At 35.4% G+C, this 27,389-nt stretch overlaps 1 protein-coding gene across 2 annotated transcripts; it reads left to right on the forward strand.

Moving 5' to 3' along the window:
- Positions 1–161: 161 nt before the first annotated feature.
- CCNC (cyclin C) lies at positions 162–26,685 on the forward strand. 2 transcript variants are annotated; one of them, XM_032338968.1, is made up of 13 exons: positions 162–438; positions 6,232–6,338; positions 7,155–7,239; positions 7,409–7,478; positions 10,208–10,259; positions 17,328–17,383; positions 18,297–18,332; positions 19,011–19,102; positions 19,754–19,821; positions 22,656–22,735; positions 23,890–24,008; positions 24,813–24,903; positions 25,448–26,685. In XM_032338968.1, the coding sequence occupies exons 1-12, from the start codon at positions 407–409 to the stop codon at positions 24,862–24,864; spliced, it is 849 nt and encodes a 282-aa protein (XP_032194859.1). In that variant the 5' UTR covers positions 162–406; the 3' UTR covers positions 24,865–24,903; positions 25,448–26,685. The 2 variants fall into 2 exon arrangements, with proteins under 2 accessions (XP_032194859.1, XP_032194858.1); XM_032338967.1 differs by lacking the exon at positions 24,813–24,903 and having other exon boundaries at positions 171–438.
- The last annotated feature ends 704 nt before the right edge of the window (positions 26,686–27,389 follow it).

Genomic DNA, 27,389 nt, shown 5'->3' on the forward strand with positions numbered 1-27,389 from the left:
CCACTCTTTGAATGGACGTAGCTCAGAGAAAACAGCTCTCCAGCTCTAGGCCGGAACCAGAATGAAACTCTCGCGAGAGCCTCCCGAGCGCCGGGAGCCTTCTGTGAGCACTAGTTCCCGCCCCGTCAGTGCGCCTACAGGCTGCCTGCTCCCCGCCGGCTGGCTTCCTCTGCTACTGCGGGGCGGGCCGGAACTTTTATCCGTAGGAACGGGTTTACACTGTAGAGTGTTGCCGGCCGGCGTCAAGGAGAATAGAGTGCCATCCTCTTCCTCTCACCGTAGCCGCCGCGGAGCGGAGCCGAGCAGATCAGATCCAGGAGCGCGGTTACCGGGCGGGCTGGGTCTATGGTCGCTCCGCGGGCCGCTCCGCCGGCTGGTGCTTTTTTATCAGGGCAAGCTGTGTTCCATGGCAGGGAACTTTTGGCAGAGCTCCCATTAGTAAGTGATCTTCCGTCTCGTCGCCCGGGGCTTGCTCTTGGGAGTCGGTGAGGACGGGGCCTGCGACTCCCTTTGGCCTGGATCCCGGCCCCTGTCCCGAGCGCCGCGGGGTCTCCCGGGAGGCGGCAGCGGCCGGAAGCGGGATGCACTTTTCTCTGGCGACTCCCCTCTCCCCGCCCCCTGGCAGCATTTCGGGGGTGGTGGGGGGGACATAGCTGTGAGCGGGGAAGGGCAGGGGCTGAGGGGGTTCGGTCTGCGGGGAAGGAAGGAGTTTAACTTCCAGTTCTTGGATAATCTAGGCCTGGAAGCGGGTGGGGTGGGATGGGGTGGCATGGGCCCAGGTCTAGGAAGCGTGGCCCGGTTCCGGACTGTGAGGCCGGCTCCTCGGGACAGTTGGGGTTCGCTTTTGCCTGGGCTCTCTCTTCCGTTGCCGGCATTGTAGTCTTTTGTCGTTGACCTTCTCTCTGGAGTGGATTTAATACTATTCCGAGGAGAGATCCAGACTCAGTCTTGTGTCTGCTCTCTCCCCGCTTCTTGCCATTGCCTTATGCCTAGCTGGAGTTGGATTATTGGTTAGGTATAGGGCAGGTGCTCTCAAATTATCCATTTCATTAGTCTGTGCCTTATACTTTAGGCATGTATTTTCCTGTGACGTCGCCAATTTCTTGAACCCATTTCATGAGTTTTTGTTTTTGTTAGTGACCATGGAAGAACTAGAGCAATATTAAAAATGTGTAAATACATATATCCCATACATACATTTGTTTAGGCCGAAAGGTGGGTGATGCGACTGACAGAACTTGGCCCAGGCTTTCCGCTGCACGGTTCAAAGATGAACAGAGCTGGATACTGTTATATTTTAGTGTAAATATGTCTGAATGCCAAGAGAGCGTTAGTAACTGGAAGTTAAACTTTGATTCTGTGAAGATGGTGGATTCCTATTCATTCTGCTTTTAGTCGTTTGTAAGAGAAGAAAACAATGGGGTTGGAAACCTATTTTCAGAACAGCTGGTTTGCCCCTTGCTGTAAATGATTCTGTGGAGATGAAATTCTATAGAAGCCCTACTTCTGATTATATTTTTATTTGGCACTCTTTTGCTCAGTGTAATACTTGCTTGGGCAAAATTAAAATATAGAAAATTTAGTGAAGAAGGGATAGTATTTTTTTTTAAGATTTTATTTATTTGTCAGAGAGAGAGGAGCTAGAGCGAGCACAAGCAGGCAGAGTGGCAGGCAGAGGCAGAGGGAGAAGCAGGCTCCCTGCCAAGCAAGGAGCCCGATGTGGGACTCGATCCCAGGACGCCGGGATCATGACCTGAACTGAAGGCAGCTGTTTAACCAACTGAGCCACCCAGGCGTCCCCAGGGATAGTATTTTGATAAACTTTGAAAGAAGGTGAAAGAATTGACAGGTAGCTAGGTGTTAGTTATCAGAAGTTACAGCCATTTTTCAACTTAAAAAAAAAAAGATCCTACCTGCCTTTTGATAAATGGTCTCATTATGCTTTCATTTATTTTTGGCGTAATGAGACCATTTATCAAAGGGGGAGCAGTATCTATAATACTTGTTTTTTTCACTTTGGAAACATAAAATTGTTACACTGTTAAATGTGCCTCCCCCCCCCCAAAAAAAAGTGTTTAAATGTACTTTTTCGAAAGCGTCCTTGCCTTACAGTTCAAATAGTCCTGGAGAAAGGGGCCACTGAGATCTCTTGATGATCATGAAGTGCCTGATCTGCAAAAGGTTACAAGTGAGAAAGACAAGGCAATCAATTCTGGGAAAACAAACCAACAAAAAGATTACAAAAACCATTGTTCTAGGTGATTTTGGTAAAAGAGGAAAATTGACGTGAACTATGTTGTATATCATGGTTTGAAGATGCACAGTTTAACATTTCTGAAATGGGCATGACAGTTTTTTTCTTAGTAGCACATGATATAATGGTAAATTTTACAAACAGTGTAATCTTAAATTTTATGAGATTTCCTATTTATAAGTGTTCTTGGTTTACCTCCATACTATATGCTGTGAGGAAAAACTTGAATACTTGTGAAATTTATTGTTTTAAAAACCTTAAATGACTGTAAGGATGGAATTAATGATAATGCCAGAACATAGTGAATCACAGTATTTTCTAGAAAGTTGAAGTAGAGCACAACATATTCTTTGACCTTAACTGCAGTAAAAGTGGAAGGGCACTGAATACTAGGGGTTGACTGAACTAGTGAAGAGATAACAGAAATAAAAAAGTACAAAATCAGTTCTGGGTATTTTATTGTATCAAAGAGGAAACTGAAAATACAGTTACATAATATCAAGGAAATAACCTGATGAGATCAATATATATCCATACCTATGGGATGTAGCCAAAGCCAGTTATAAACAAACATCCAGAATAACTGAGAGAATAAAAATAAGTCAAAATAGTCTACTTAAGAATATTAAAAAGAAAATGGTGGAATAAATCCAAGGGGGGAAAAAAGACTTAAAAAGGTAACACTGATAATAACATATTAAAAGGAAAAATAGTCAAATTATAAGTGCTGATTCTTTGGAAGGGAAAATCAAAACAGTAGACTGAACTGTTGAATCAAAGTTGAATCAAAGAAAAGAGGGATGATGCAAAGATAAAAATTAGGATAGGAATGAGAAAAGTAAGTAAATCTAGAGGTACCTTTGGGTCATCTCCACGCTAGTAGATTTGAAAGCCAAAGCAGGGGTGCCTGAGTGGCTCAGTGGGTTAAGCAACTCTGCCTTCAGCTCAGGTCATGGTCTCAGGGTCCTGGGATTGAGCCCTGCATCTGGCTCTGTTCAGCAGGGAGCCTGCTTCCTCCTCTCTCTCTGCCTGCCTCTCTGCCTACTTGTGATCTCTCTCTCTCTGTCAAATAAATTAAAAAATAATAATAATAATAAAATCTTAAAAAAAAGCCAAAGCAAATTAAGTTTCTACCCCTTAAAAAATGCTCTGGCCTACCTTATGTCATGGGTAAATGTTTTCGCATTTTCAAGAGAATCTACTGAAATTATTCCAGTTCACACAGAAAGAAAGCTTTCCAATTCTCTCTTTGAAGCTACAAGAACACTGATAAAATATAGCAAAGGTAGCACTAAAAACAGTCTCAGTTTTGAATATTGATACAAATGTAAATTATTAACAAGTAGAGTCTAACATTACATTAGAAATATAAAAAATGATAGTCATTTTATTGTAGAAATATAGTCAGTATTAGGAAATCTGTTAATGAACAGTGAAGACATCAAAAGAAGCCTATTAATCTGTTCTTGACTAAAAGAAGTATGTTGTTTTCTTAACATGGTAAGAACATCAAAACATGAATAAGAGATATTTAACGGTGAAACATTAGGAAAATTAGGGTGCCTGTTTAACATTATTCTGAATTGATACTCAATACAATTAATAGAATGAGGTATTAAAAATGATAAAGTAGTCAGCCTGTAGAGATAAAATTAACTTGAAAATTCAGCTGATTGAAAAATTATTATAAACAATAAAGGTTTAATAAAGTGACCAGTTACAAAATGTAAAAATGGAAAGCTTTCTTTTAAATGAATAGCAATGGAAAATATGAAATACACAAGAATAAACTAAAGAAATGTGTAGGACCTATCTGAAGAAATTTTTAAATTCTGTAGTAGAAGATTTTAATAAGAGGAATTTGAATTCTAGCATTGTAGAGATAACATTTCTTTATTTCTAAATTTTTATTTCTAAATTTCTAAATTTAATGCAATTGGGACTTGACATAATACTTCTAATTCTAAAGTTCACGTCTTGGAATAATTGTAATAGAATATTGAGTTTTTTTAAAAGAATAGCAAGTGGCAAGGGGGATATTTTCCATATGAGATTTTAATAATTTAATCTTACTTTTTAATATAGGATGGCATAGGAATAAGAAAAATTGAAAGAAAAAAGCCTGAAGTGTATTAGAGAATATAGGTGGTTTTTTTAAAAAAATAATTTTGTGTTAGTGTAGGCCTTCCCATTTGTGACCAGCATAAAATCAGAGTGAAATATGGGTTAGTTTTAGTAAGTGATTCATATTTCTATGTTACAAATAATTAAATGTTACGAGATCATGCTAAACTTAGGAAGTGTTTGCAGTTTATTTGACAAATGATTTATTATCCATAATATGCAGATTATAGGGGCGCCTGGGTGGCTCAGTGGGTTAAGCCTCTGCCTTCAGCTCAGGTCATGATCTCAGGGTGCTGGGATCAAGCCCTGCATCTGTTGCATCTGTCTCTGCTCAGCAGGGAGCCTGCTTCCCCTTTCTCTCTGCCTGCCTTTCTGCCTGCTTGCGATCTCTCTCTGTCAAATAAATAAATAAAAATCTTCAAAAAATAAAAAATGCTTTAAAAATATGCAGATTATATGGGAAGACTCTCTAAATCGTGAAAAAGACCATTCCATTAGAAAAATTATCATTAGAATTACAGTGTACAAAAGAACTCTATTTGGCCAATAAGGCATGGAAAAATGTTTAACCTCAGAAGTAAACTAAAAAACAAATAAGACTCCCTTAGACTCCCTTAAAGATACTACTTTGCCTTTAACTTGTAAAGTATTTAAAAGATTGACAGTAGTAACCCATGGGGGGTTAAATATCTTACACTCTCAGGTACTGTTAACATGAACGGAAATTGGTATGACACATGGAATACAGACTGACAGTGTAAAACAGAGTTACCAGCAAAACCTACTGATCGGTTCTATTTCTGGGAAATTATTTTAAATATATTATTAACCAAATATGCAAGGGTGAATTACAAAGCTGTTCATTAAAGCATTATTTTTAATAGTGAAAAATTAAAAGCTGCATGCCTATTAATAGGAATTAACTAAGTAAGTAACAGTCTGTCCATAATACTGTGCAGCAGTTTACAGGTATGCTGAATAACAAATTTGTTGACAGAAAGACTTCTAGATCATACTCAGTGACAAAAGGAAGTTGCAGAATAGTCATTTTAATTTCATATCTCTGGTTAAAAATAGTAGACTTGATTAGGCAGGTGGAGGAGACTATTAGTGTAATAACTTCTGAAGCAGCTTTTAACATGATTGGACTTTGTGAAGTAGGGAAATTAAATACTGTAGTTACTCATGAACAATGAGAAAAGATACTTTATTTTTTTTTAAGATTTTATTTATTTATTTGACAGAGATCACAAGCAGGCAGAGAGGCAGGTCGGGGTGCGGGGGGTGCGGGAAGTAGGCTCAGGGCTGAGCAGAGAGCCTGATGATTGATCCCAGGACCCTGGGACCATGACTTGAGCCGAAGGCAGAGGCTTTAACCCACTGAGCCATCCAGGCGCCCAAAGAAAAGATACTTTAAATCTAAGGCACCATCATTTGATGCTAAATAATTATATATATGTGTGTGTGTGTGTGTGTATATCTGTCTATCTAATGATTTTATGTATCACTAGGAAAAAATAAATATTTTGCCAGTTAAAAGCTTAAGGCATCAGTGATTGTAAGATTTTCTTGATCCCAGAGTCTTAAAACCAATAAAATAACAATATAAGGTAGTGAGAGAACAAAAAAGAGAGACAGACAATTAGAGTGAAATTTTTTTCAGGGCATATTTACATTCATTACTGAGATACTTTCAAGAGTTTCAAGAAATGTGGAAAATACTATCTTCTAAGGTTACTTCTTGCACTTCGTGTTTTTCACAATGTTCATAAATTGTTCAGTCTTAGAATTTTTTTTTTGTGACTTTGTTAGTTGATTTTCTGTAACATATCTTAACATCTTCATTCTTCTAGTTTACAATGGATTTTGGATAAACAAGATCTGTTGAAGGAACGCCAGAAGGACTTAAAGTTTCTCTCAGAAGAAGAGTATTGGAAATTACAGATATTTTTTACAAATGGTAAACTTAAAAAAAATTGGCTGAAATGGTATAGTTGGTGATCTCTGAATTAAATCTTTGTACAGTAATTTGTGATGAGCTATTTTAGTCCCTACTTAGTATTTTTTATTCATGTATTCTTTTTATGACTTACATTCATTTAAGTAATCTAAATAAAGTCTTTTGTGGATCTTACGTTGCAGAGACACTCAAGACAGTTTGAAGGTGTTCATTAATCTCCCTAAGCCTCTATAATATGTTGTTAAACCCAATTTAATATTGGCTAAAGCAAGTATTTTGAGGATAAATGGATTCTTTGGGCTGATATCCTATATTGGTCATTCTTACAAATTTGCTTTGGAGGGAGAGGGATTGTTACATGATCTTTCTAACCCTCAGTTCACTCTTCTGCAAAACTACCTCTCTGTTGTTTAGAGAATTTACTATGGACTTTTTAATAAATTTTACGAAGTAGAAGTTGTAGTGAGTTTGATAACTCTCTAATATTTTCTTTTTTACATTTATTCTAAAGATAATATAAAAATATTGAAAATACTTAAGGTAGAGGGAAATAATTATCATTCAACCTTAATAGAAGAATAGTGTTTGCTGTGGGACACTCTCTATTTTTTATTGTTTATGCATACCTATATTTTTTTTAACAGATTTGCAAATCCTAGTACCAGCCCAGTGTGATCCAAATAGAGTTTTACAGCATATATAGGTTTTTCTTTTTGTTAAAAATTAATACAGTCATTTAACCACATGAAAGTTCTTGTTCAATGTCAAAATTATAGAGATACCTGAACATTTAAAATTTTATTATTTTTCTTTTAGTTATTCAGGCATTAGGTGAACATCTTAAATTAAGACAACAAGTTATTGCCACTGCTACGGTCTATTTCAAGAGATTCTATGCCAGGTAGGACTTTTATGTTGGGATTATGTCACACCTATTTGAAACTCTTACATAATGTTGATGAGCCTTCGTATAAATGAATCATGAGTTTGCCACTAGAGTTATCTTGTTTTTTATTTTTTACAGTGTTTTCTAAATGAGTGATATTTAACTTTGTTTTATCATATTTTAGGTATTCTCTGAAAAGTATAGATCCTGTATTAATGGCTCCTACATGTGTGTTTTTGGCATCCAAAGTAGAGGTATGAAATAGTTTTCTGTTCTTCATTGAAGTATAGTCAATGTACATTGGTTAATCTGTCCTGATTTTCACATTACCTGTATAAAAATAACGACAGATGGTGATTTATGCAAAATACTGAAATTCATGCAAAATCAAAGATACACGTCTTTATATATTCCTTTAACGCTTACGTAGCATTTACTATATACCAAGTGGTATTCTAAATTCTTTTACAACTATAATTGACTCATAATGTGATTTATAATCCTCGTAAGAAACAGTGCGGTATATGGTAGTAATATCTTCCATTTCATAAAGGAGGAAACTTAGGTATATAGAGGTTGAGAAACTTGCCTAAGATTATAAAGCTGGTAAGTGGCAGAGCCTGGGAGCCTGGCTACTAATTCCATGCTTTTAACTGCGTTTTTCTAGGTCCTCTAAGACATTTACTGTTTGGCACTGTAGTATTCCATAAGTGCCACAGCTTCTCTACTATGACCTGAATTATAGTACCTCTTCCTATGTTTGTATTATCTTTCTTAGATGTCTTTAGAGTCATAATTGTATTCTTGAAAATTAAATGTAATTTATTTTATTTTTTTCTTAAGATTTTATTTATTTGATAGGCAGAGATCACAAGTAGGCAGAGAGGCAGGCAGAGAGAGAGGGGGAAGCAGGCTCCCTGCTGAGCAGAGAGCCCGACATGGGGCCCAATTCCAGGACCCTGGGATCATGACCCAAGCTGAAGGCACAGGCTTTAACCCACTGAGCCACCTAAGCACCCCTAAATGTAATTTAATCGTAGTACGTTTATGTTCCTTTTGGTGGTCAATTTTGAATTAGTTTTTAGTCATTATTTAGGATTACTGAAGACATTTTACCTAATTATTACCTGAAGTAATGAGAGTTGACTCTGTTAGAAATAATATTAAGACAGACTTTCTAGAGGCTTATGGTTTTCCAATTTTAAGTGGTGGCTTAAGCAGAATCTGTTCTGTTGTTATTATTGAGTTCTTAATAGTGGGAAAAGGAAGTGTTTATAAAAAGCCCATGGTATTGGGTGTTATTTCCAAATGTTAACATGTAATTTGATGTATCTGAAGTGAAACCAATATGGAAAATCTAGATAAAATTTTATAAATTTCTATTCTTGAAGATTAACTTGGGGAGTTTAATTTGTTAAATACCTTTTGTTGTATGATTTACTGAGTGAAAGTTTTCATTCTGAGAATATTAGATAAAGAATAATTCCTGGATTGGGGTGCCTGGCTGCCTCAGTTGTTAAAGCATATGACTCTTAATCTCGGGTTCATGAGTTCAAGCCCCACATTGGGTATAGGGAATACTTTAAAAAAAATTATTCCTGGAAAAAAAGATGTATCCCTTCATATTTGGTTATAGCATTATGTTTTTAATCTTTATCTGTGACCATATGTTTCTGTGTTTTGTCTAGTTGTGTGGGTATTATATAGAAATGACTTTTAAGACATCTGAGGCATTTACTTTTTAGTATCAGTTACTATGGTTTAAGATTTGAATATAAATATAAATATATATGCACACATACATAACCACCCCAAAAATAAGGATGTAGGTTGAAGGTATTTATATAGGCTAGGTTCAGTTTAGTTCCTTTTGTTGAATAAGGAAACCAATTTTGGATTTTTCTGTTTTAAAATGAAGTGAAGGCTTTAGTAATCTTACGAGGTTAATCAAATCAAATGAGACAGTATATGTAAGGTGGATCACCTCCTAAATTTTCGTTATTTTTACAATGGTGGCATACTAAGTTCAAAAAGGAAGTGGGAATTGACGTTAAGAATCTTGCGGCACGTGGGTGGCTCAGTTGGTTAAGCATCCGACTATTGATTTCAGCTCAGGTCGTGATCTCCAAGTCTTGGGATGGAACCCCACATTAGGCTTCCTGATCGTCACACAGTCTGCTGAAGATTCTGTCCCTTTCTGTCTGCCCCACCTCCCACCCCCAACCCCGCTTGCGCTCTCATTCTCACTCAAAAAAAAAAAAAAGAGCTTGCTTTATGGTAAGGCTGAAATTACTTTAAAAAAAAAAAAAGAAGAAGTCTTATGGGGCATCTGGGTGGCTCAGTCAGTTAAGTGTCTGACTCTTGATCTCAACTCAGGTCTTGCTCTCAGAGTTATGAGTTCAAGCCCCATGTTGGGCTCCTCACTGGGCATGCATGGAGCCTACTTTAAAAAAATAGAAAAAAAGGAAAGTTTTACATTGTATCATTCTATTATTCTTGTCTTCTTCCAAATAGAATAATAGTTTCAGTGGTCTTTTAAATTATTTTGGTGATACTAAAGTTTATCTTTAGAGATTTAGGTGTTTTATTACTAAATAGCGTAAGTACCTGTTCATTAATCCAAAAACAGTTGAATAGGAAGCATACTTAGTATTTTTCTTGCAGTTAAGTGTAGAATCTAAGAAATCTTTTTGGAAACTAATTGGCGTGGAGAAAACTGGCACTGTTGGTTTAGGGCTTGACTTCTAACTTGGTTGATGTTAAATGACAAAATTATTTAAACATTTGTCTTACTGCAGCAATTTTAAAGAAAACTAATACATTTTAGAGACTTAAGTACTTCATGCCTCAAGTAGGTAGAAGATGAAAAACAAACTATAAACATGGGGGATATATAAAAAATGCTTTGCTTTGAATAAACCCAGATACCCTCAGGCTCATTGGGTTACTATGTACCTGATCTCATCCACTTTTATTTCTCTAGGAATTTGGAGTAGTCTCAAATACAAGATTGATTTCTGCTGCTACTTCTGTATGTAAGTGCAAAAAGTATATTCTGTTTTAAGGATGTAATTCTTTAAAAAAGCTCCATAGGACCTTAATGTTTTTCAGTTTATGAGAACTATGAAAGATTTGGTTGTGTTTATTAAATTTCCTGGGGTCACATTTATGGCTAGTGTGTTTGGCTAAAAATAAAGTTAAAAATACAAAAATTTTAAAAACCACTTGTAGTGTTATGTCCAGGACATTGCTTTTTAATTCTAAAAGTGGATAGTAACTATTGTCCAAAAACATAAGTTCAGTGGCTCTTAATTTTAAATAATAAGGGTAAAGAAAAAACTTATTTCCCAGCTCTTTTGTATTTTTTTGCCTCATAATGACTAGCCATTGTGTCATTCTTGTGGGTAAAATAAACTGTTTCTTTAGTAATTGTAGTATATGTATTTGATGGGAATTAAGTATTTTGCCTCCATATTGAAAAACAGAGTGCAGGGGGAAAAAAAATGCTGACTGTAGTAGTCAGCCCCAATTCTGTCTAAGCAGCAGCTGTATAACCTTGAGCAAATTGCTTTACCTCTTGGCTTTAGTTCTGTTTACAAAAAGATAGGGTTTAGCTTCCTTGGAGTCATGGCATTAAAGGAAATAACACTGTAGACTAGTGATTGTAAAATATTGTATACAAGGTATTAACATGATGCTATTCTGCATCTACATAGGTTAAGCACAAAGGCAGCACCTAACAAAAGATGAAAGATAATGCAGATTTTTTTTTTTTTAATGTGATCTTGCACAGAAGAGGCAGAAGGTTTTTTTGTGTGTTTTTAGGTTTCTGAACCACACTAATTTTCATATTTTTGGGTCTTTCACTTTTCTGAGATGAGTGTAATAATCTAATTCAGTTTTTTCCATGCCATATTTTACTCTTCTGAGGATAGCAGAGTAGTAATCAGTTTTGTCATAGAATTTAATATAGCAGACATATCTCATTGATAAGTATTGAATTGCCCTCTGGAAAATTGAATTATTAAACATTCAGAAACAGCCGGAAGGTAATCCACCAGAATGTTAGCAGTGCTCATCTGCGAGTAGTGTATTCTAGGTGCCTTATTTTATTCCTATGTCATTTTTTGTTTTCCAAATTTTTTAGAAGGTGTGTATTTTTAAAAATGTAAAATACAGGGGCACCTGGGTGGTTCAGTTGGTTAAGCATCCACCTCTTGATTTTAGCTCAGGTCATAATCTCAGGGTCCTGAGATCAAGGCACACACTGGGCTCTGTGCTGAGTGTGTTAGCCTGCCTGAGGTTCTCTTTTTCTCTCCTCCTGTCCCTCCCCCTGCTCACACGTGTGTGCTCGCTCTCTCTCTCTCTCTCTCTTAAAAATAAATAAATAAATAAATAAATAAATAAATAAATAAAATAAAATACCTATTACTAAGGTTTATTTTTCATGCAGAGATGTAAAGGTATATACTTAACAGTGTTTGGTTCCTAAAGGAATAGGAAATTATTACAGTAGAATATTTTGTTGAATTTCATAAATGTTATGGTGTATTATATTGGCCCACACAGCTAGTTTTCAAATTTCAGCTCTCTTGCTTTCTTTGTGGCAAATCGAACAAAATACAATATCTGTGTCTCAGTTTCCTCACCTGCAAGGTGAGGATTAGTAACATTTACGTCAAATGGTTGTTGTGAGGATCAAATGAGTTAGTATCAGTAAAGCCCTTAGAACAGTGTCTTGCTTAGTGTCTTAGTTTGGTAGGTCTGCCATACAAAGTGATAGAGACTAAGTGGTTTAAACAACAAAATTATTTTCTCACAATCTGAAAGCTGAAGTTCAAGATCAAGGTCCACAAATTTAGTTTCTCCTGAGGCCTCTCTTCTTGGTTTTCACTTGGCCACCTTTTTGCTATGTCCTCACATGGCCCTTTCTTTGTGGTTGTGCACCCTTAGTGTTTCCTCCTCTCTTAAGGACACCAGTCCTATAGAATTTGTGCCTCACCCTTATGACCACATTTAACCATAAGTACTTCTTAATTACCTATCTCCAAATCAATCACATTGGGGGTTAGGTCTTCAACACTGAAATTTGGTAGGGGCAGGGAGAGAAAGCACAGTTCCATCCATAATACTCAGTAAACTTAAGTGCCTACTCATCATCAATAACTGGATTATCCTCACTAGAAACACCATATCAAATGCAGTGATGGTTACAAAGATAAATACAAGGAACTTAAGGACAAGAATACAAGACATGCATATATAAATGCTAATACAAAAGAAAAAACAAGTGGCATAAGAGAATTAGAGAATGCAGCGAATGTTTTAAGTGATAAAAGATTATTTGTTAGAGGAATCCAGAAAGGCTTAACTGGGATTTGGTAAAGAAAGACTTTGAACCTGGGGAAATGTAGGGGAAAGATAGACTAGTAACACTGAACAGTTTGGTCAAAAGTAAAGAAAACTAATGAGTTCCATTCAGTGAATAGTCAGTAAGGAAAGAGGCAGGAATAGTCCTACCTGGCTAAGGCCAGGTAAAAGAGGGCCTTCAATGAAGAATCTGCCATTTGTTCTGTTGATGGTGGTAGTATGTTTGAAGGCTTTTTTCTCAACATGAGGATAATGCCAGAATGGCAGATTAGGAAGGTAAATCTGGCAGAATAATGTAAGATGAATTAGAAAAGAATGTGAGTTGAGGTAGACAGATTTTAAAGTTTTTCACATGCTACCACATGGATGAACCTTGAGGCACCTGGCTGGCTCAGTAGGATAGCATATGACTCTCAATCTCAAGGTTGTAAGTTTGATCCCCCACATTAGATGTAGAGATTACTTAGAAATGAAATCTTAAAAAAAAAAAAAAAAATGGATAAACCTTGAGTACATTAGGGTAAGTGAAATAGGCCAGTCAAAAAAGATAAATACTGTGTGATTCCATTGAATACTATAAATAATCACATTAATAGAGATAGAAAGTAGAATAGAGGCTGTTAGGGACTGCAGGGAGGGGAACATGGGGAATTGCTGAATGAGTAGAGAGTTTCAGTTTTGCAAGATGAAAGTTCAGGAGATGGATTGTGGTGATGGTTGCACAATTGTCAGTGTACTTAATACTACTAAACTGCATACTTAAAAATGGCTAAAGATGATAAAGTTTATGTAATGAGTATTTTACCACTTTACCATTTTACCATTTTGAAAGCACCCAAAAAAATCCCTCTGAAATATACATAAAACTGCAAATTGTAGTCAGTGACCTCACCACAGGGTGCTATGAGAAATAAAAACTAACAAGTTTAAAAAAAAATAGGAAAATATTATTTTGAAGTTACTGAAGTGGCCTAGGTGAGTACTAATGAAGGGTTAAAATGATGTTTGGGCCCCCAGCAAGGAGAACAACAAGCAAGCTAGATTTGCATAATAGAGTCAGCAGAGCTTTTACAAAGCAAGGTTTTAAGACAAGTCAGAAATGGTTTTTGAGGTGTTTTGCCTGGGCATTGGGAAGGTGAAGGTGGTACCAGAAGAGGAGAATAAGTTGGTTCTGAAAAGAGTTAAATTTAATCTTGGACCTTCAGTGTGTAAATGTATCAGTAGAACATCTTAGAAATGTGAGGCCGATGATAGAAATTTGGAACTTGGTAAAATTTAAGAGATAGAGGTGCATAGTGTCTTGTGCTGCTTAGAAGATGGGTGCCAATGGGGGTGGGGGGGCAGGAAGAGACAGACTTTTGGTTTTGTGATCTTTGAGAATGTTGCCATCATTAAACATGGGATGGGTGTTGAAGCCAGATTGCAAAGAACTGAGAAGTGAGTAGGTGCAGAGAAAAGGAGAATCTAACTGTATTACAAATACATAAAATAGCCTTAGTGAAGGGGGTGAGGGGAGGTGCTGACCTAGTAACTTTAGGAAGTAACTTTAGGAAGAAGAACAGTCTGTAAGACCAAAGGCAAAAGGAACTGCATACGAGCACTATATTCTAGTTGATAGATTTGATACTTAATAATATGGACACAAGTTAATTCTGATACTGCTATACTTGTATCTGGAATTGAACAATTCCAGTAAATATATATATCCATGGTAAATGGATGGCAGATGTTGGGAACTAGGTTTCTCACTGCTGGAATGGGAATACACAAATAAGGAGAGGAGACCAGAAAATCCATGTACTGATCAGTTAGAGTTAGAGGCATCAGTATGAGCTCATGGTTACCTTAACATCTCAGTTGCAATGAGTTCTCCTTGTGTTCACATCTTTGTATCTAATGCCATTCTCCAATAAAAGAACTAGGTCTCCTTGGAGACTGGGATAGGAAATATGCAAGATAGACCTGGTGCATAGTGCCAATAAGTAAGGAAGTGCTTTAAAAAAAAAAAAAAGGCCCCGAAACAAAAACACCTAGCTTAATAGGATTACAAAGGGGACATAAAACCCAACTGAAAGCTCTCAGTGGCCAAGGCTAGAAGAATTTGTACAACAACAACAACAACAACAAAAAATAGTATTGGATTATAATCCAAAGTATAAAAAAAAAAATCCATGAGTCCATACTGATACAAATAAATTATTGAGTAAATGGGGGAAGAAGAGAGAAATTCTAATACAGGAGAATTTCATATACTTTACATAGCTAACTACATCGTCAGGGAAGCATAGATTTCTGCTTCTTAAGTATTCATTGTGCATAGTGACTTCCTTCTAATTTGTATATTATGAAAAGGGATGGGGGAAATAATTTTACAGTAGACTAACCCAACAAACACTACCTCAGCCAAGTGGTTGAGGTTATTTTCAACAGTGATAAATCACTAGTAGTGTGTACCTTTCATGCGATATGATGAAATGGTGCTTTATTTCTGTCATCCTTCCTTCCAAGATCCCACAACCCCAGTCTAAACTTTAAGTAAACATCAGACAAATTCCAATGGAGCGTCAAGCAACAAAATAATACTTGGGGGGGATACAGTACTCTTAAAACTGCCAAAGTCATCAAACATGGAAAGTCTGGAAAACTGTCACAGCCAAATGGAATCTAAAGCAGACTTGACAAGTAAATGTAAAATGGTCTTCTGGATGAGAGCCTGGAACAGAGAAAGGACATTAGGAAAAACTAAGGAGATCTGAATAAACTATGGACTTTAGTTAATAATGTACCATACTAATATCAGAGGTTAATAATAAGGGAAAACTGGGTGATGGGGGGTTGTTTTAGTCTATTCCAGCTGCTCTAACAAAATACCATAGACTGGGTGGCTCAAACAATACACGTTTATTTCCCACAGTTCTGGAAACTGGGAAGTCTAAGATCAAACAAAGTGTTTTCCTTGATCAGCTCCATGACTGGCGGTTTCCTGGCAAGCAGACAGTGGCTTTCTTACTGTGCTCTCACATGGCAGAGAGAGGTTGCTCATCCTCTTATGAGAACACTAATCCTGTCATGGGAACCCCACCCTCATGACCACCTAAACCTGATTAATTCCCTGAATTTGGAGGTGGCTCTAAATACCATCACACAGGGGTTGTGATTCCAACATACGAATTTGGGGGGACATATTCAGCCCATAACAGGGAGTATATGGGAACTCCCTGTCTTTTCAGTTCTATAAATTTAAAAATGTTCTTGAAAATGGTCTACTTTTAAAAAGCAGAAGAATATAATTTGGTAGAGGTTTTATGTGTTTCTGATTTTGAGAGAAATTTGAGCATTTTAGTAAGTGATGGGACAGATTTATTGGAGGAGGAATGGTTAAGGGTGCAAAAAAAAATATGAACTGTCAGTTGAGCAGATGAAAAACAAATACACAAGTGATAGAGGTAGCAGTAGAGTGGAGGGGTGTACTTTCCTCCCAGGTTAGAAAAGGATTAGAAGATAGAAAATCAATATGCAGAGCAGTTTTATCATGGAGTAGGAGAGAGGTTAACAGTATCAGGTGAATGTCAGAAAGTTAGGCGTCATAGTTTCAGCGTTAGGGATGCATATTTGCTTTATGTACATTTTTTAATTTGTTAATTAGTTACCATTATGTAAGTACCATATGTAAGTTATGTAAGTATACTTTACATCTTGTTTGTATCACCAGGATTTGTAAAACTCAGAAGCCTTAATATTAGGTATGTCTTCAAATAAAGGAGAAAGAAAAGGAAAGCTTAAGTATAAATTTCCTACTGTCAACTTTAAATGGTTTAGATTTCAATCTTGGCAGATGTTACCTATCTAAATTAGTTGTTAGGTTCCTCAGTTTACAAAATAAAACTTTTTGAAAATAAAATACATAGAATAAATGAAAAAAAATTTAAATCTCTGTGAGGTCTTAGGCTTTATACAAATGGAAGGGATCACAGAACAGATCCTCTAGAATGTCACTTGATTTAGTGAAATGTTGCATCATAATAACCTGAATACAGTTTTTTCCAATAGTAGTACTTAAAAGTGTACACTCACCATTTTGAAGAGATAGAGGATTGATAGTTCAGCTTTTTCATTTGTACTTAGTGACAAAGAAGAGTAGTAACTGTGTGTATGCGTTTGTGTGTGGTGTGAAAAAGTCCTAGAGAACTTTGCACATATATTTATGCTTTTATTTAAATATATCTTTTGACAAAGAAATTCCTATTTATTCTAGAAAGTATAGATTAGTAAAAATCCTTAAATCTCAGATGACCACTATTAACATTCTTTGGTTGTATTATCCTTTCAATTATTATATATATTTGGAAATACATATATTATATATATATTTCTGAACACATAAATAACTTGTGTTCCTTCTACGCTAAATTACTGAGAAATAAAACCAATACCATTCTAAAGTTGGAAAGATTTTAGAGATGAAACCTGCCCCTTTATTTTTTAAGCTGCAGAACCCCTTTTTAATACAATAGTATATAATTAAAGCTCTCTGATTGTAATATAGATAGGGGCCTAGGACTTCCTGCCACTTAGTTCTTTTCCCTTGACTGACAATAAACAAGTCTGGGTCCCTAAGCATCTCTAAGAGCACTTACTAACAATGATTTAGCTCTTATACACTGTGTTAAAGAAATTTTGGTTTAATTTACTTTTTCTTTTTCTTAGTTTAAGTCATTTTTTGTTTTCTGCAGTAAAAACTAGATTTTCATATGCCTTTCCAAAGGAATTTCCTTATAGGATGAACCATGTAAGTATATTATATAAAATAAAACTACTTGTCAAAGCTGTATATAAGCTAGATCCATTTTATGTTAGAATAAACTGTATAGTTTATAGGAAACGACAGTTTCCTATAAATGGCAGTTTCAAATACTATAAGAATATAAACTTTAATTCTAAATTAAAGCTAAATTGCTCCTATCTTAAAAAAAAAAAAACTACTTAATAGCATTGGTTATCAACCCTGGGTGCTGCCCGTTAAATCACTTTGGGAACTTTTTAATAATGCTGATACCAGGGCCTCTGTAGACCAATGAAAACAGAATTTTTAGGCTTGAAACCTGGGGATTGGTATTTTGTAAAAGCTCCCAGGTGATACTAGTATGTAGCTAGGGCTGAGAACTATTATAATGGAACAGTGTGAAAACCATATTTGAAACTTTAATTTAGAAGGTGAGTTTCTGTTAACATTTTTAATAGGCATGTCCTTTTTCTACTTTTGAGGGATTTCATCATCCTGTATAAATTGTATATTTTTGTTTCATTTTCAGTATTCTTCCCTTTTATTGATGCGTAATACAATAAGAGTAACACATAAGTGGAGATAGTTGCATTTTTGCATTTGTTGAGTGTAAAGTGTATTAGAAAATCTGAAGTTTACACAGCAGCTTTTAAATTAAAAAAGTAAGAATGCTTATATGAGGCTGACTTTTCTATAATGATTAAAGTCCTTTATAGTCATAATTGCATGCACTGTATAGTAGTAAAAAAGTAATTTTTATTGAACCTGTTCATTTTGATATATTGTATGTATCTATGTATATTTTCTTGATTTAAAAAAATTAGTAAAAATTTATGGTATTTTAATGTATAAATTGTTAGGTTAGACTAAGACTCACCTAATTTGTTTCACAATGACATTTATAATTTTTTTTAAACAGATATTAGAATGTGAATTCTATCTTTTAGAACTAATGGTAAGTATATTACTTCCTTGTGATTAATAGAATAAAACTTATTTTCAAATTTAGTGAAGTCAGAAATTCTTTAAAGAAATGATTTATAGGGAGGTGCATTTTTAAACCATCAAAATGATACATGATGGTGAAATCGGAGTACCTAGTAGCATCATCACCTATTACCTCTGAGAAGCCTGTAAAATAATTTGTATATCCCACTTAAGATGGGAAAATTTTTCTATTCTGTGGTAACTGTAATAAAAGAATACAAGCAAACCAGTCAGAACATGAAGCCACTGTAAATAATTTGCACAATTTGTGTATGTGTGTGGTGTTATTTAAAGATAGATTATGTCTTTGGCAGAATTCTGCTCCTCCAGTTGGGAATTACGGATTTATAGGCTAATAAGAGGTTTCAGTGTGTTGCAGATGTGACACTTTGAGTCTCTAAGGGAATGGATGCTGACTGACTGCCAACCGATTTACCAAGGTATATTCCAGAGAGAGCGCTGCCTTCACTATTATAGTAGAGTTTAGGGCTACCATACTGCTTGCTTAAGAGAGTAAGAGGGAAGCAAGCATGAGTTAGAGAAATACATTTTGAAATACACAATTACAAATCAGTTGGGTAATGATAAGTTTTTGTGTTGTAATAAATCTGTTTTTATACATACACATTTTTTAAACTGTTTCTAGGATTGTTGCTTGATAGTGTATCATCCTTATAGACCTTTGCTCCAGTATGTGCAGGACATGGGCCAAGAAGACATGTTGCTTCCCCTTGCATGGTAATTAGAACAGAAGTTATTCATAGTGTAACATGTTATTAGCTAGGAAGGTTGACAAATGAATGTGAAGTTTAGTATTTTTAAAGTAATTAAACTAGTGCCCCAAGATGATGTATATTGAGTGAAATACCTGTTTGTTGAATTTTAATTAACTATATTTATAAATGCTAAATTGGTAAGGATCCTTAATTCGATCAATATTTCCATTAAAATTTGGTCTTATCCAAAAAACCCAGACTAATTACATAAAAGTTAAGACAGTTTATCTTTCAAATACAGTATTTTTTGTTGTTATTCAACAATATTACATATTAATTCATTGTATAATTTCTGGTTTCCTCTGATTTTCTAGTTTTTGAAAAATTGGGAAAATCCTTATTGTAATTTATTGTAAGGTTTTAAGTTTTAAAATCTATTTAGCTGTAATTTTATCCATTAAAATATGCTTATTCGTTGTCATGTTCATGTATCCATCTTTTTCCCTTGATTGGTTTCACCTGTGTATCTATGCTTTAGTAATAATATAATGTACAAAGATGGAAAATCTGACCCTCTCTGGGGGGGAACTCTGACCCTCTCGGGGGGGAAATGTACAATCATACAAGGTAGTTCTGATTTCAGTAATAAAATGATTTACATTTATTTCTATAGGAGGATAGTGAATGATACCTACAGAACGGATCTTTGCCTACTGTATCCTCCTTTCATGATAGCTTTAGGTATGTAAGCATGGTATGCCTTTACTAGTAGAATCGTTACAAGCTTATTTAGGTCATCCCAAAAGAAATTTCACCCTGTTACGCTTTGCATTCTTATGGTTCATGAAGTAATAGACTAATCCTTGCATGTGAACTTGTAATATTCTGAAATGCAACTCTCAGAAGTGAGAGTTATTGTCCTTCTTACCCCCCTTTCTTTTGGTAAGTGTTTATTTTTTGGTTTTTTTTTTTTTCTAAGTCATTTAAGATAATTTTGACCAGTGTTTGAACAGAACGTTTTTGTTTAGGAGGTAAAGTTCAGAATTAAGCCTGCTCATATTACTTGTAAATTATATAGAATAACTGGGCCTGACTTTTATTCCCTGAGCTCAGTTAAGTCCTCAGAGGTTCAGTAAAGGAAACTTGTTGTCGTTGCCTTGCTGGAGGGAGAAGTTAGCTACCATTTTATTTATTTGTGAAAGGTAGTGTAATGGGTTAGAACACTGTATTTGGAGTCAGATAGTCCTTGGTTTAAACTTAGCTTTCTTTACACTTGTGGGAAAAGCATTTAACCTTTCTGAGTTTGTTGCCTTAATTGTAAAATGTTGGGGATACTAACTCCATACAATTGTTGCAAATATTAAATGAGATATATTAGAGAACATCAGTAATTGGGACACCTGGGTGGCTCAGTGGGTTAAGCCTCTGCCTTTGGCTCAGGTCATGGTCTCAGGGTTCTGGACTCGAGCCCTGCATCAGTCTCTCTGCTCAGCAGGGAGCCTGCTTCCCCCTCTATCTCTGCATGCCTCTCTGCCTATTTGTGGTCGTCTCTCTCTCTCAAATAAATAAATAAAATCTTTTTTAAAAAAATTTAAAAATAGGGACACCTGGGTGGCTCAGTTGGTTAGGCGGCTGCCTTCGGCTCAGGTCATGATCCCAGCGTCCTGGGATCGAGTCCCACATCGGGCTCCTTGCTCGGCAGGGAGCCTGCTTCTCCCTCTGCCTCTAGCCTGCCACTCTGTCTGCCTGTGCTTGTGCTCTGTATCTCTCTCTCTCTCTATAACAAATAAATAAAAAAAAAAATCTTTAAAAAAAAAAAAAAATTTAAAAATAGATTAAAAAAATAAAAGAACATCAGTAATGCCTGCCATATATTAAGCACGTAATAGTTTCTTTTCCCTTTGTTTTTCCTATCAATTTCCATGATTCTGTCCTCTTGATTTTCGCCCATTCTTTTACCGGCAGTTTCTGGATAAAATACACAACTTCTTTTAACCTGTACAGTACCATTCTCTGCTGCCATTCTCACCTTTTTTAAAGACTTGTCTCACATACCACCTCTTTAGTGACCCTCTCATCCCCAAACTTCCTACATCACCTCACTCCAGGTTTAGGATGTTTTCTCTATGTTTGTCCTGTAAATGGCATTTTCCACTGTATTTTATTTTATTTTATTTTTATTTTTTAAAAGGAGTTTATTTATTTATTTGACAGACAGAGATCACAAGTGGGCAGAGAAGCAGGCAGAGAGAGAGGAGGAAGCAGGCTCCCTGCTGAGCAGAGAGCCCGATGCGGGGCTCGATCCCAGGACCCTGGAATCATGACCTGAGCCTAAGGCAGAGGCTTTAACCCACTGAGCCACCCAGGCACCCCTCCACTGTATTTTAATTACCCGTACTGTAATTTCAGTTCTTTGACCTCTTAATCCCTTCAGGGCCTACACAGTACTTTACAGCTTCATTTGGCTTGGGTCAACCAGTATGTCAGTTCACATTTGAGTCACTATTTGCCTAGAATGTCATCCTTTGCAAAATCACGCGGGTAACTAAACCAGGGAATATAACTCTTAAGAAGCTGGTGTGGGCTTAAGGTAGCCAAGCTGCTGGTAGGAATTATATTAGGTAAAATGAGGATGTAGATTGTTGTTTCTGGGTTCTTTTACTGTTTTTGTTAATTTATGTTTTGTGTAATGTATATATACTTGACCCTAGAACAACATGGATTCGAATTGTGCAGGTCTACCTATTTTACACAGGTTTTCCTTATGCTGGTCTTAATAACATTTTTTCTTTAGCTTTACTTTATTATAAATATACAGTATATAATAGATACACAAAATATGTGTTAATCAACTGTTTATCAGTCTTCAGTCGAGAGTAGGTTATTAGTAGTTAAGTTCTGGGAGAGTCAGAAGTTACCTGCAGATTTTTTTAACTGCAAAGGAGGCTGGTGCCCCAACATGTTGTTTAGAGGTCAACTGTAATTATATTGTATATAGTGCATTATACTTTTTTCTAAGCTCCTTTTAATTGTAACATTGAAATTAAATACTGGGGTGCCCAGTGTTCACTGGACTTGGTCATGCACTAATAACTGAAAACAGAAGCAACACACTGCTTTTAATTGAAATATCAAAAAATAATCAGTTGTTGAAATGTATCAGCATATTATTGGCCTGTGTGCGCATGAGTATATGTATGTGTGTGAAACTGACTTCTGGGTGTATTTTGACCACTCCTTTAAGCCACTGCTCAGGGATTGCTTCCCTGCTCTAATTTCCTCATTGGATTTTTTTCTTAACATGCCCTGTTAGAGCAACTGTACCATCCTTAGTATACAGTGAAGAGCAGGAAATGTCAAGAACTTTAATATAGTCTAGTAATTTTTCTGTCTGTGCTACATTAAGTTGATGGGATGGTCATTGGTAACTATTAGATGAATCTGTGTAATTTTTAAAAAAGAATGTTGGAAAATGCACATGCAAATTTTAAATGAAGACCTTATCTTTAGTTTTGAGTCCATACATTCCATATTTGTGGTTAAACATGGGCCTTTTTCTTTCATTTTCTTTCCAGCTTGTCTACATGTAGCCTGTGTTGTACAGCAGAAAGATGCCAGACAGTGGTTTGCTGAGCTTTCTGTGGATATGGAGAAGGTATTCTTTAAAATTCCCTTAGTTGAGGGGCGCCAGGGTGGCTCAGTTCGTTAAGTGTCTGACTCTTGGTTTCGGCTCAGGTCATGATCTCAGGGTTGTGAGATCAAGCCCCATGTTGGGCTCTGCACTGGGTGTGGAGTCTACTTAAGATTCTCACTCTCCTTCTCCCCTTTATCCTGCTTGCACTTACTTTCTCTCAAACAAAAATTTAAAATTTTTAAAAATACATTAAAAAATAAAATAAAAATAAAACACCCTTAGTTAAATATAAACTTGGACATTTTAAAGTTATTATGGTATTTACTTAACATGAATCTAAAGTCTTACAATGTCCACAAGGCTAAGAAAATTTTTGGTAAAAAATATTAAGAAACATATTTGGCAAGAACAGTTGATGTTGACTGTTTTGGTTATGTTTCTCTTTTGGGTTTAGGCTTAAACAGAATGATAAGCTTTTGGTTTGCTGAGGTGCAAAACTGCCTCTGATTTCCAGGATTATTTTAAAAACTACCTAGAGACCCGTAAATACTACTGTAAACTTTTGTAACAGCCTGTCTCTGACAAAGTGGGTTTTGCCCTTTTTTCTACCCTTTCTGTGTAAAATGTTGATAGCATTAGAATCAGTCCAATGTGAGGTCTACTCAGATGAGAAAGAGGGCTGATTTGGAAACTGGATATGACAGATGTATAGCTGCCAGCTTTTGAGTACCTTAACTCGTGTGTAGAGTAGTTAACAGAGAAACCAAACAATGTCTTTCCTGCACCAGCTCCCATTAATTTGTTTGAAACAACTGGTTTTAGAGGACCGTACTTTGTAGTGGCATACTTCTTCATGATTTAGACCTTGTTCCCAGTATATCACTGATTTGTTTTGGTTTAGGATAGTAGCAGATAGAAGGAAACCAACTGCGGAAATCGGTAAGGATGAACAAAGTATACATGTTAAAAGATGAGAGGGTAGAAGGAGAAGCTTACAGAGCAGTGCAGTAAAAATACTGCTTTCAAGTTTATCAAGATTGTCTAATAGAACATGAATACTTAAGGACAGAGACTATCTTTTCACTGTTTTCTGAGGATGTGTGTGATATGTGTTCTTTATATACTAAATGTTGCTTGATATTGCCACTGAGAACTTCTCAAATATTTACTTCTAGATTTTGGAAATAATCAGGGTTATTTTAAAACTATATGAGCAGTGGAAGAATTTTGATGAGAGAAAAGAGATGGCGACTATTCTTAGTAAGATGCCGAAACCAAAACCTCCTCCAAACAGGTACTTTGTAGACATTAATTACTGATTTCACTTATATATTTCATATGTATTTTTTCATAGATTATATTTATTCTTTTAATGAAATTGCTTCCAAAACTTCATGATTTATGTAACTTTTTAAAAAATCTGATTTGGTAGATTGACAATGCCTCATTTTAAAAAATACATTAATCTGATTATCTGTTAACTTTCCCTGATGCAATGGCAGGTCTCTTACAGGTATCCCTCAACATATGGCTATATACAGTTCATAAATTTAAACAGAACAGAATTTAGGCTAGTTCATTTGAAATTCAGGGATAAAGAATTCTGTGGTATCCTCTGTCATTTTGACTCTCTGACCTCCCCACCGCCACACACAGTGCTGGCTTTTATCCGGTTTTATAAATTTCAGTAGCAGTTTTCAAAAACTTAGGTGATTGATCTATTATTGTAAAGATAAATAATTTTTTCTTTTGAGCTACCTGAAGATCCATGGCACATAGTAACATGATTTTGGTAACTGAATCACTTGTGCTAAGAGGGTTTTCTTTTTTTTTTTTTTTTTTGTACAGCATCTTTTTATTTAGGTCAGTGGTTCTCAACTCTTGGTGTATATCAGATCACTTAGAGTAGGAAAAAAGATCAGAAGGGAAATAAAGAAATGCTACCCATCTTAATGATCAAGAAAAATAATTATATAATATTAAGATAGATTTATAGGTTTGATAAGTTGATGTTACCATTTAGAAAAAATTGATACTTACACAAGGAGCTGTTTAAGGCAGTCATTCAAACAGCTACCTTTGGATACATTTTTTGCAGAAATTCCCTGAGTGATTCTCCACTAGTGGCAGGGCCTGAAGCTGCAAGATGATGATGGACAAGATAAGGCAATAATCCTGTTGCCACACTGGTATTTTGAGTTTTAGTTATTTTTATTTTAAGTATTCAGCATTTTCCAAGAAATTGCCATTTTTCTTTCTGACTTATATAAGTTTGCTGTATTTACATGTGATTCTATTATGCATTTGGACAATAATATTTTGGGAAGAACCCTTCTTGATTTTCATATTTAGTAGGAATGAGATTTTATATGTAAGATTTAATTTTACAGGAAATTTGTTCAGAAGAAGCTCTAATCTCTATGTTGAGTGATACCTGTAATGACAGTAACATCCCATACCCTTATTTAAATTTTTTCAGTGTATATGGACACTAACTTCCAGAAAGTTTGTTTTGTGTGAGGGCACCAAGTTAACATAAGAATAAAAATATAAAACCAAATGTTAGTCTTCTGTATTTTAATTTTCCATCTCTTGTCTTAATGTTATCAGGAATGCCTTTGTTTTGTGGGTTGTACCATAGAGTAACTAACTTTAAAAATTAGTTGGCTTATTGGGATGTTGAAAATGAGTCTTTTAATTGGTATAAAATCTCTTTCTTCCCCACTTGAACAGTGAAGGAGAGCAGGGTCCAAATGGAAGTCAGAACTCTAGCTACAGCCAATCTTAAAACATTCCGAAGAATTCCGTAGTGGACCAGTTGGAAATAAACCATTGGACAGATTTCAGTTATGTCTTCAATGGAACACAAATGAAAATGAATAGCTTGTTTCTGTCAAGCATATTGGGAAGTGATTTTATTTTTGCAAATAAGTTTTTCCTTACCTAATTTGATTCTAGCACATAATTGATTAAAATCTCTTGATTATAAAAGCATGAAAGGTTCTAAGGGGACCTACAGACAGACTTACATAGACATTTCAAAATTAATAGCTTTTGATTAGTATAATTTTTCTTAATTTTCATAATAGAAATTATAGCTTTTTAGTAAGCCACGAAACATGAAGCATAATCTGTTTAAAATTCTCTTTGGTCATTGAAGGACCAAAAAAGGACATTAAAAAGTGAAATATTTGAGGGGTTTTTTCCCTCCTTAAGTTAACTTTAAAACTGTATTTAAGGAATCAAATCTTACAAAATCCTGGAAGATTTTGGTAATGATGTTGATAATTTCAGGGAAATTAATCAAGTACCTATTGATTTAAAAGTGTATTTTATTCAATAGTTTTAGTATCTTGCCATGGAAGATACTAGCCCAGCCTAGCAGAAAAGTGCAATATGTATAGCATACTTTGACATTTTAAAAGTTATATTAATTCCGTAACCATTTTGAAATGCTGGGCAAACTTTTAAAAAAAGAATCCTACATGATGTTATTTGTATTTGATTCACAGTTAATCAGGCATTTTGAAAGCTAATTGGATAAAACATGATAATATGGTTGAAATTTGGTAACATTTTAATGTTAATTTTTACTCTACTGTGAAAAGTTTTTATATGACATACACACCCTAGTTTATTTTTGTGTCTTAGTGTGGATTTACAAATTTACTACAGGTATCCTGAGCCAGGAACACAATCAGGTTTCAGGCCAGTTTGATACTGGCTATTCTTAATTCTCATGAGTGTAGGACTTTGGACTAAATGTTATGTCAGTGGGCCTGTGCTGTCTGTGGAACTTAATCATTTTCTTCAGATTTAAGGAGAGTGATAAAATTTGGAGTCAAAGGATATTGATGTACAATTTAAGGATTAAATTTTTTTATAAATCAGTTGTGAACAATGGATTATTAAATTAAATGTTGACTTCCTAGTATAAAACTGCAAGAATAAAAAGTAAAGTTCTCCAGCTATATTGACTAGTGTCTTGAATTTATCTCTTTGAATCTGCCTTATGTTTTCTGAGAGCCTTCTTCCTTTAGATCAGTATCAAAGTCTTCTATAGCTTGTCAAGTGGGTAATTTCAAATGGCTTATGAACAGACTTTGGAGTTTGCTTCCTAATGGGGAGGATTAGATAAGTTGGAAAGGAAGATTATGTGTAAAGTCAGTACCAATGATAAATACAGGTCTCGTAGGCTTACAGGGCAGGATAAGAAATGAGGAGAAAAGCTGTCCTCAGGTCTGAAAGAATTAAGGTTGGATTTGGGTTGGAAGAGCAGACTGATTATATATCACAATCATTGACTTGACCCTAATTTTTCACTTAAGCCCACCTTTATTTCAAAGTTTTCATTTTGAAAATTAATACATGTGACTTGCAGTTTTGTTTTCAACCTCTTGTTACAGAAAATTTAAAACAGATACAAGAGTGTAAAATAGTGTAACGAACCTCCATGTATCATTACCCAGTTTCAACAATGATCAGTTTATGACCCATTTCATTTCATCTAAACTCACATCCACTTCTCATATAATAGGCATATTATTATTATTTTGTTTAAAGATTTTATTTATTTATTTGACAGATGAAGATCACAAGTAGGCAGAGAAGCAGGCAGAGAGAGAGGAAGGGAAGCAGGTTCCCTGCTGAGCAGAGAGCCCGATGCGGGGCTCGA

Source organism: Mustela erminea, chromosome 4 (genome assembly GCF_009829155.1).
Source record: "Mustela erminea isolate mMusErm1 chromosome 4, mMusErm1.Pri, whole genome shotgun sequence".
NCBI classification, from domain to species: Eukaryota; Metazoa; Chordata; class Mammalia; order Carnivora; family Mustelidae; genus Mustela; species Mustela erminea.

Coding starts and splice junctions, on each gene's coding strand:
- CCNC (XM_032338967.1), top strand. CDS start 407: ATGGCAGGGAACTTTTGGCAGAGCTCCCATTA. Junction 439..6,231: donor TTTTGGCAGAGCTCCCATTA/GTAAGTGATCTT, acceptor TCATTCTTCTAG/TTTACAATGGATTTTGGATA. Junction 22,736..23,889: donor TTTCTGTGGATATGGAGAAG/GTATTCTTTAAA, acceptor ATTTACTTCTAG/ATTTTGGAAATAATCAGGGT.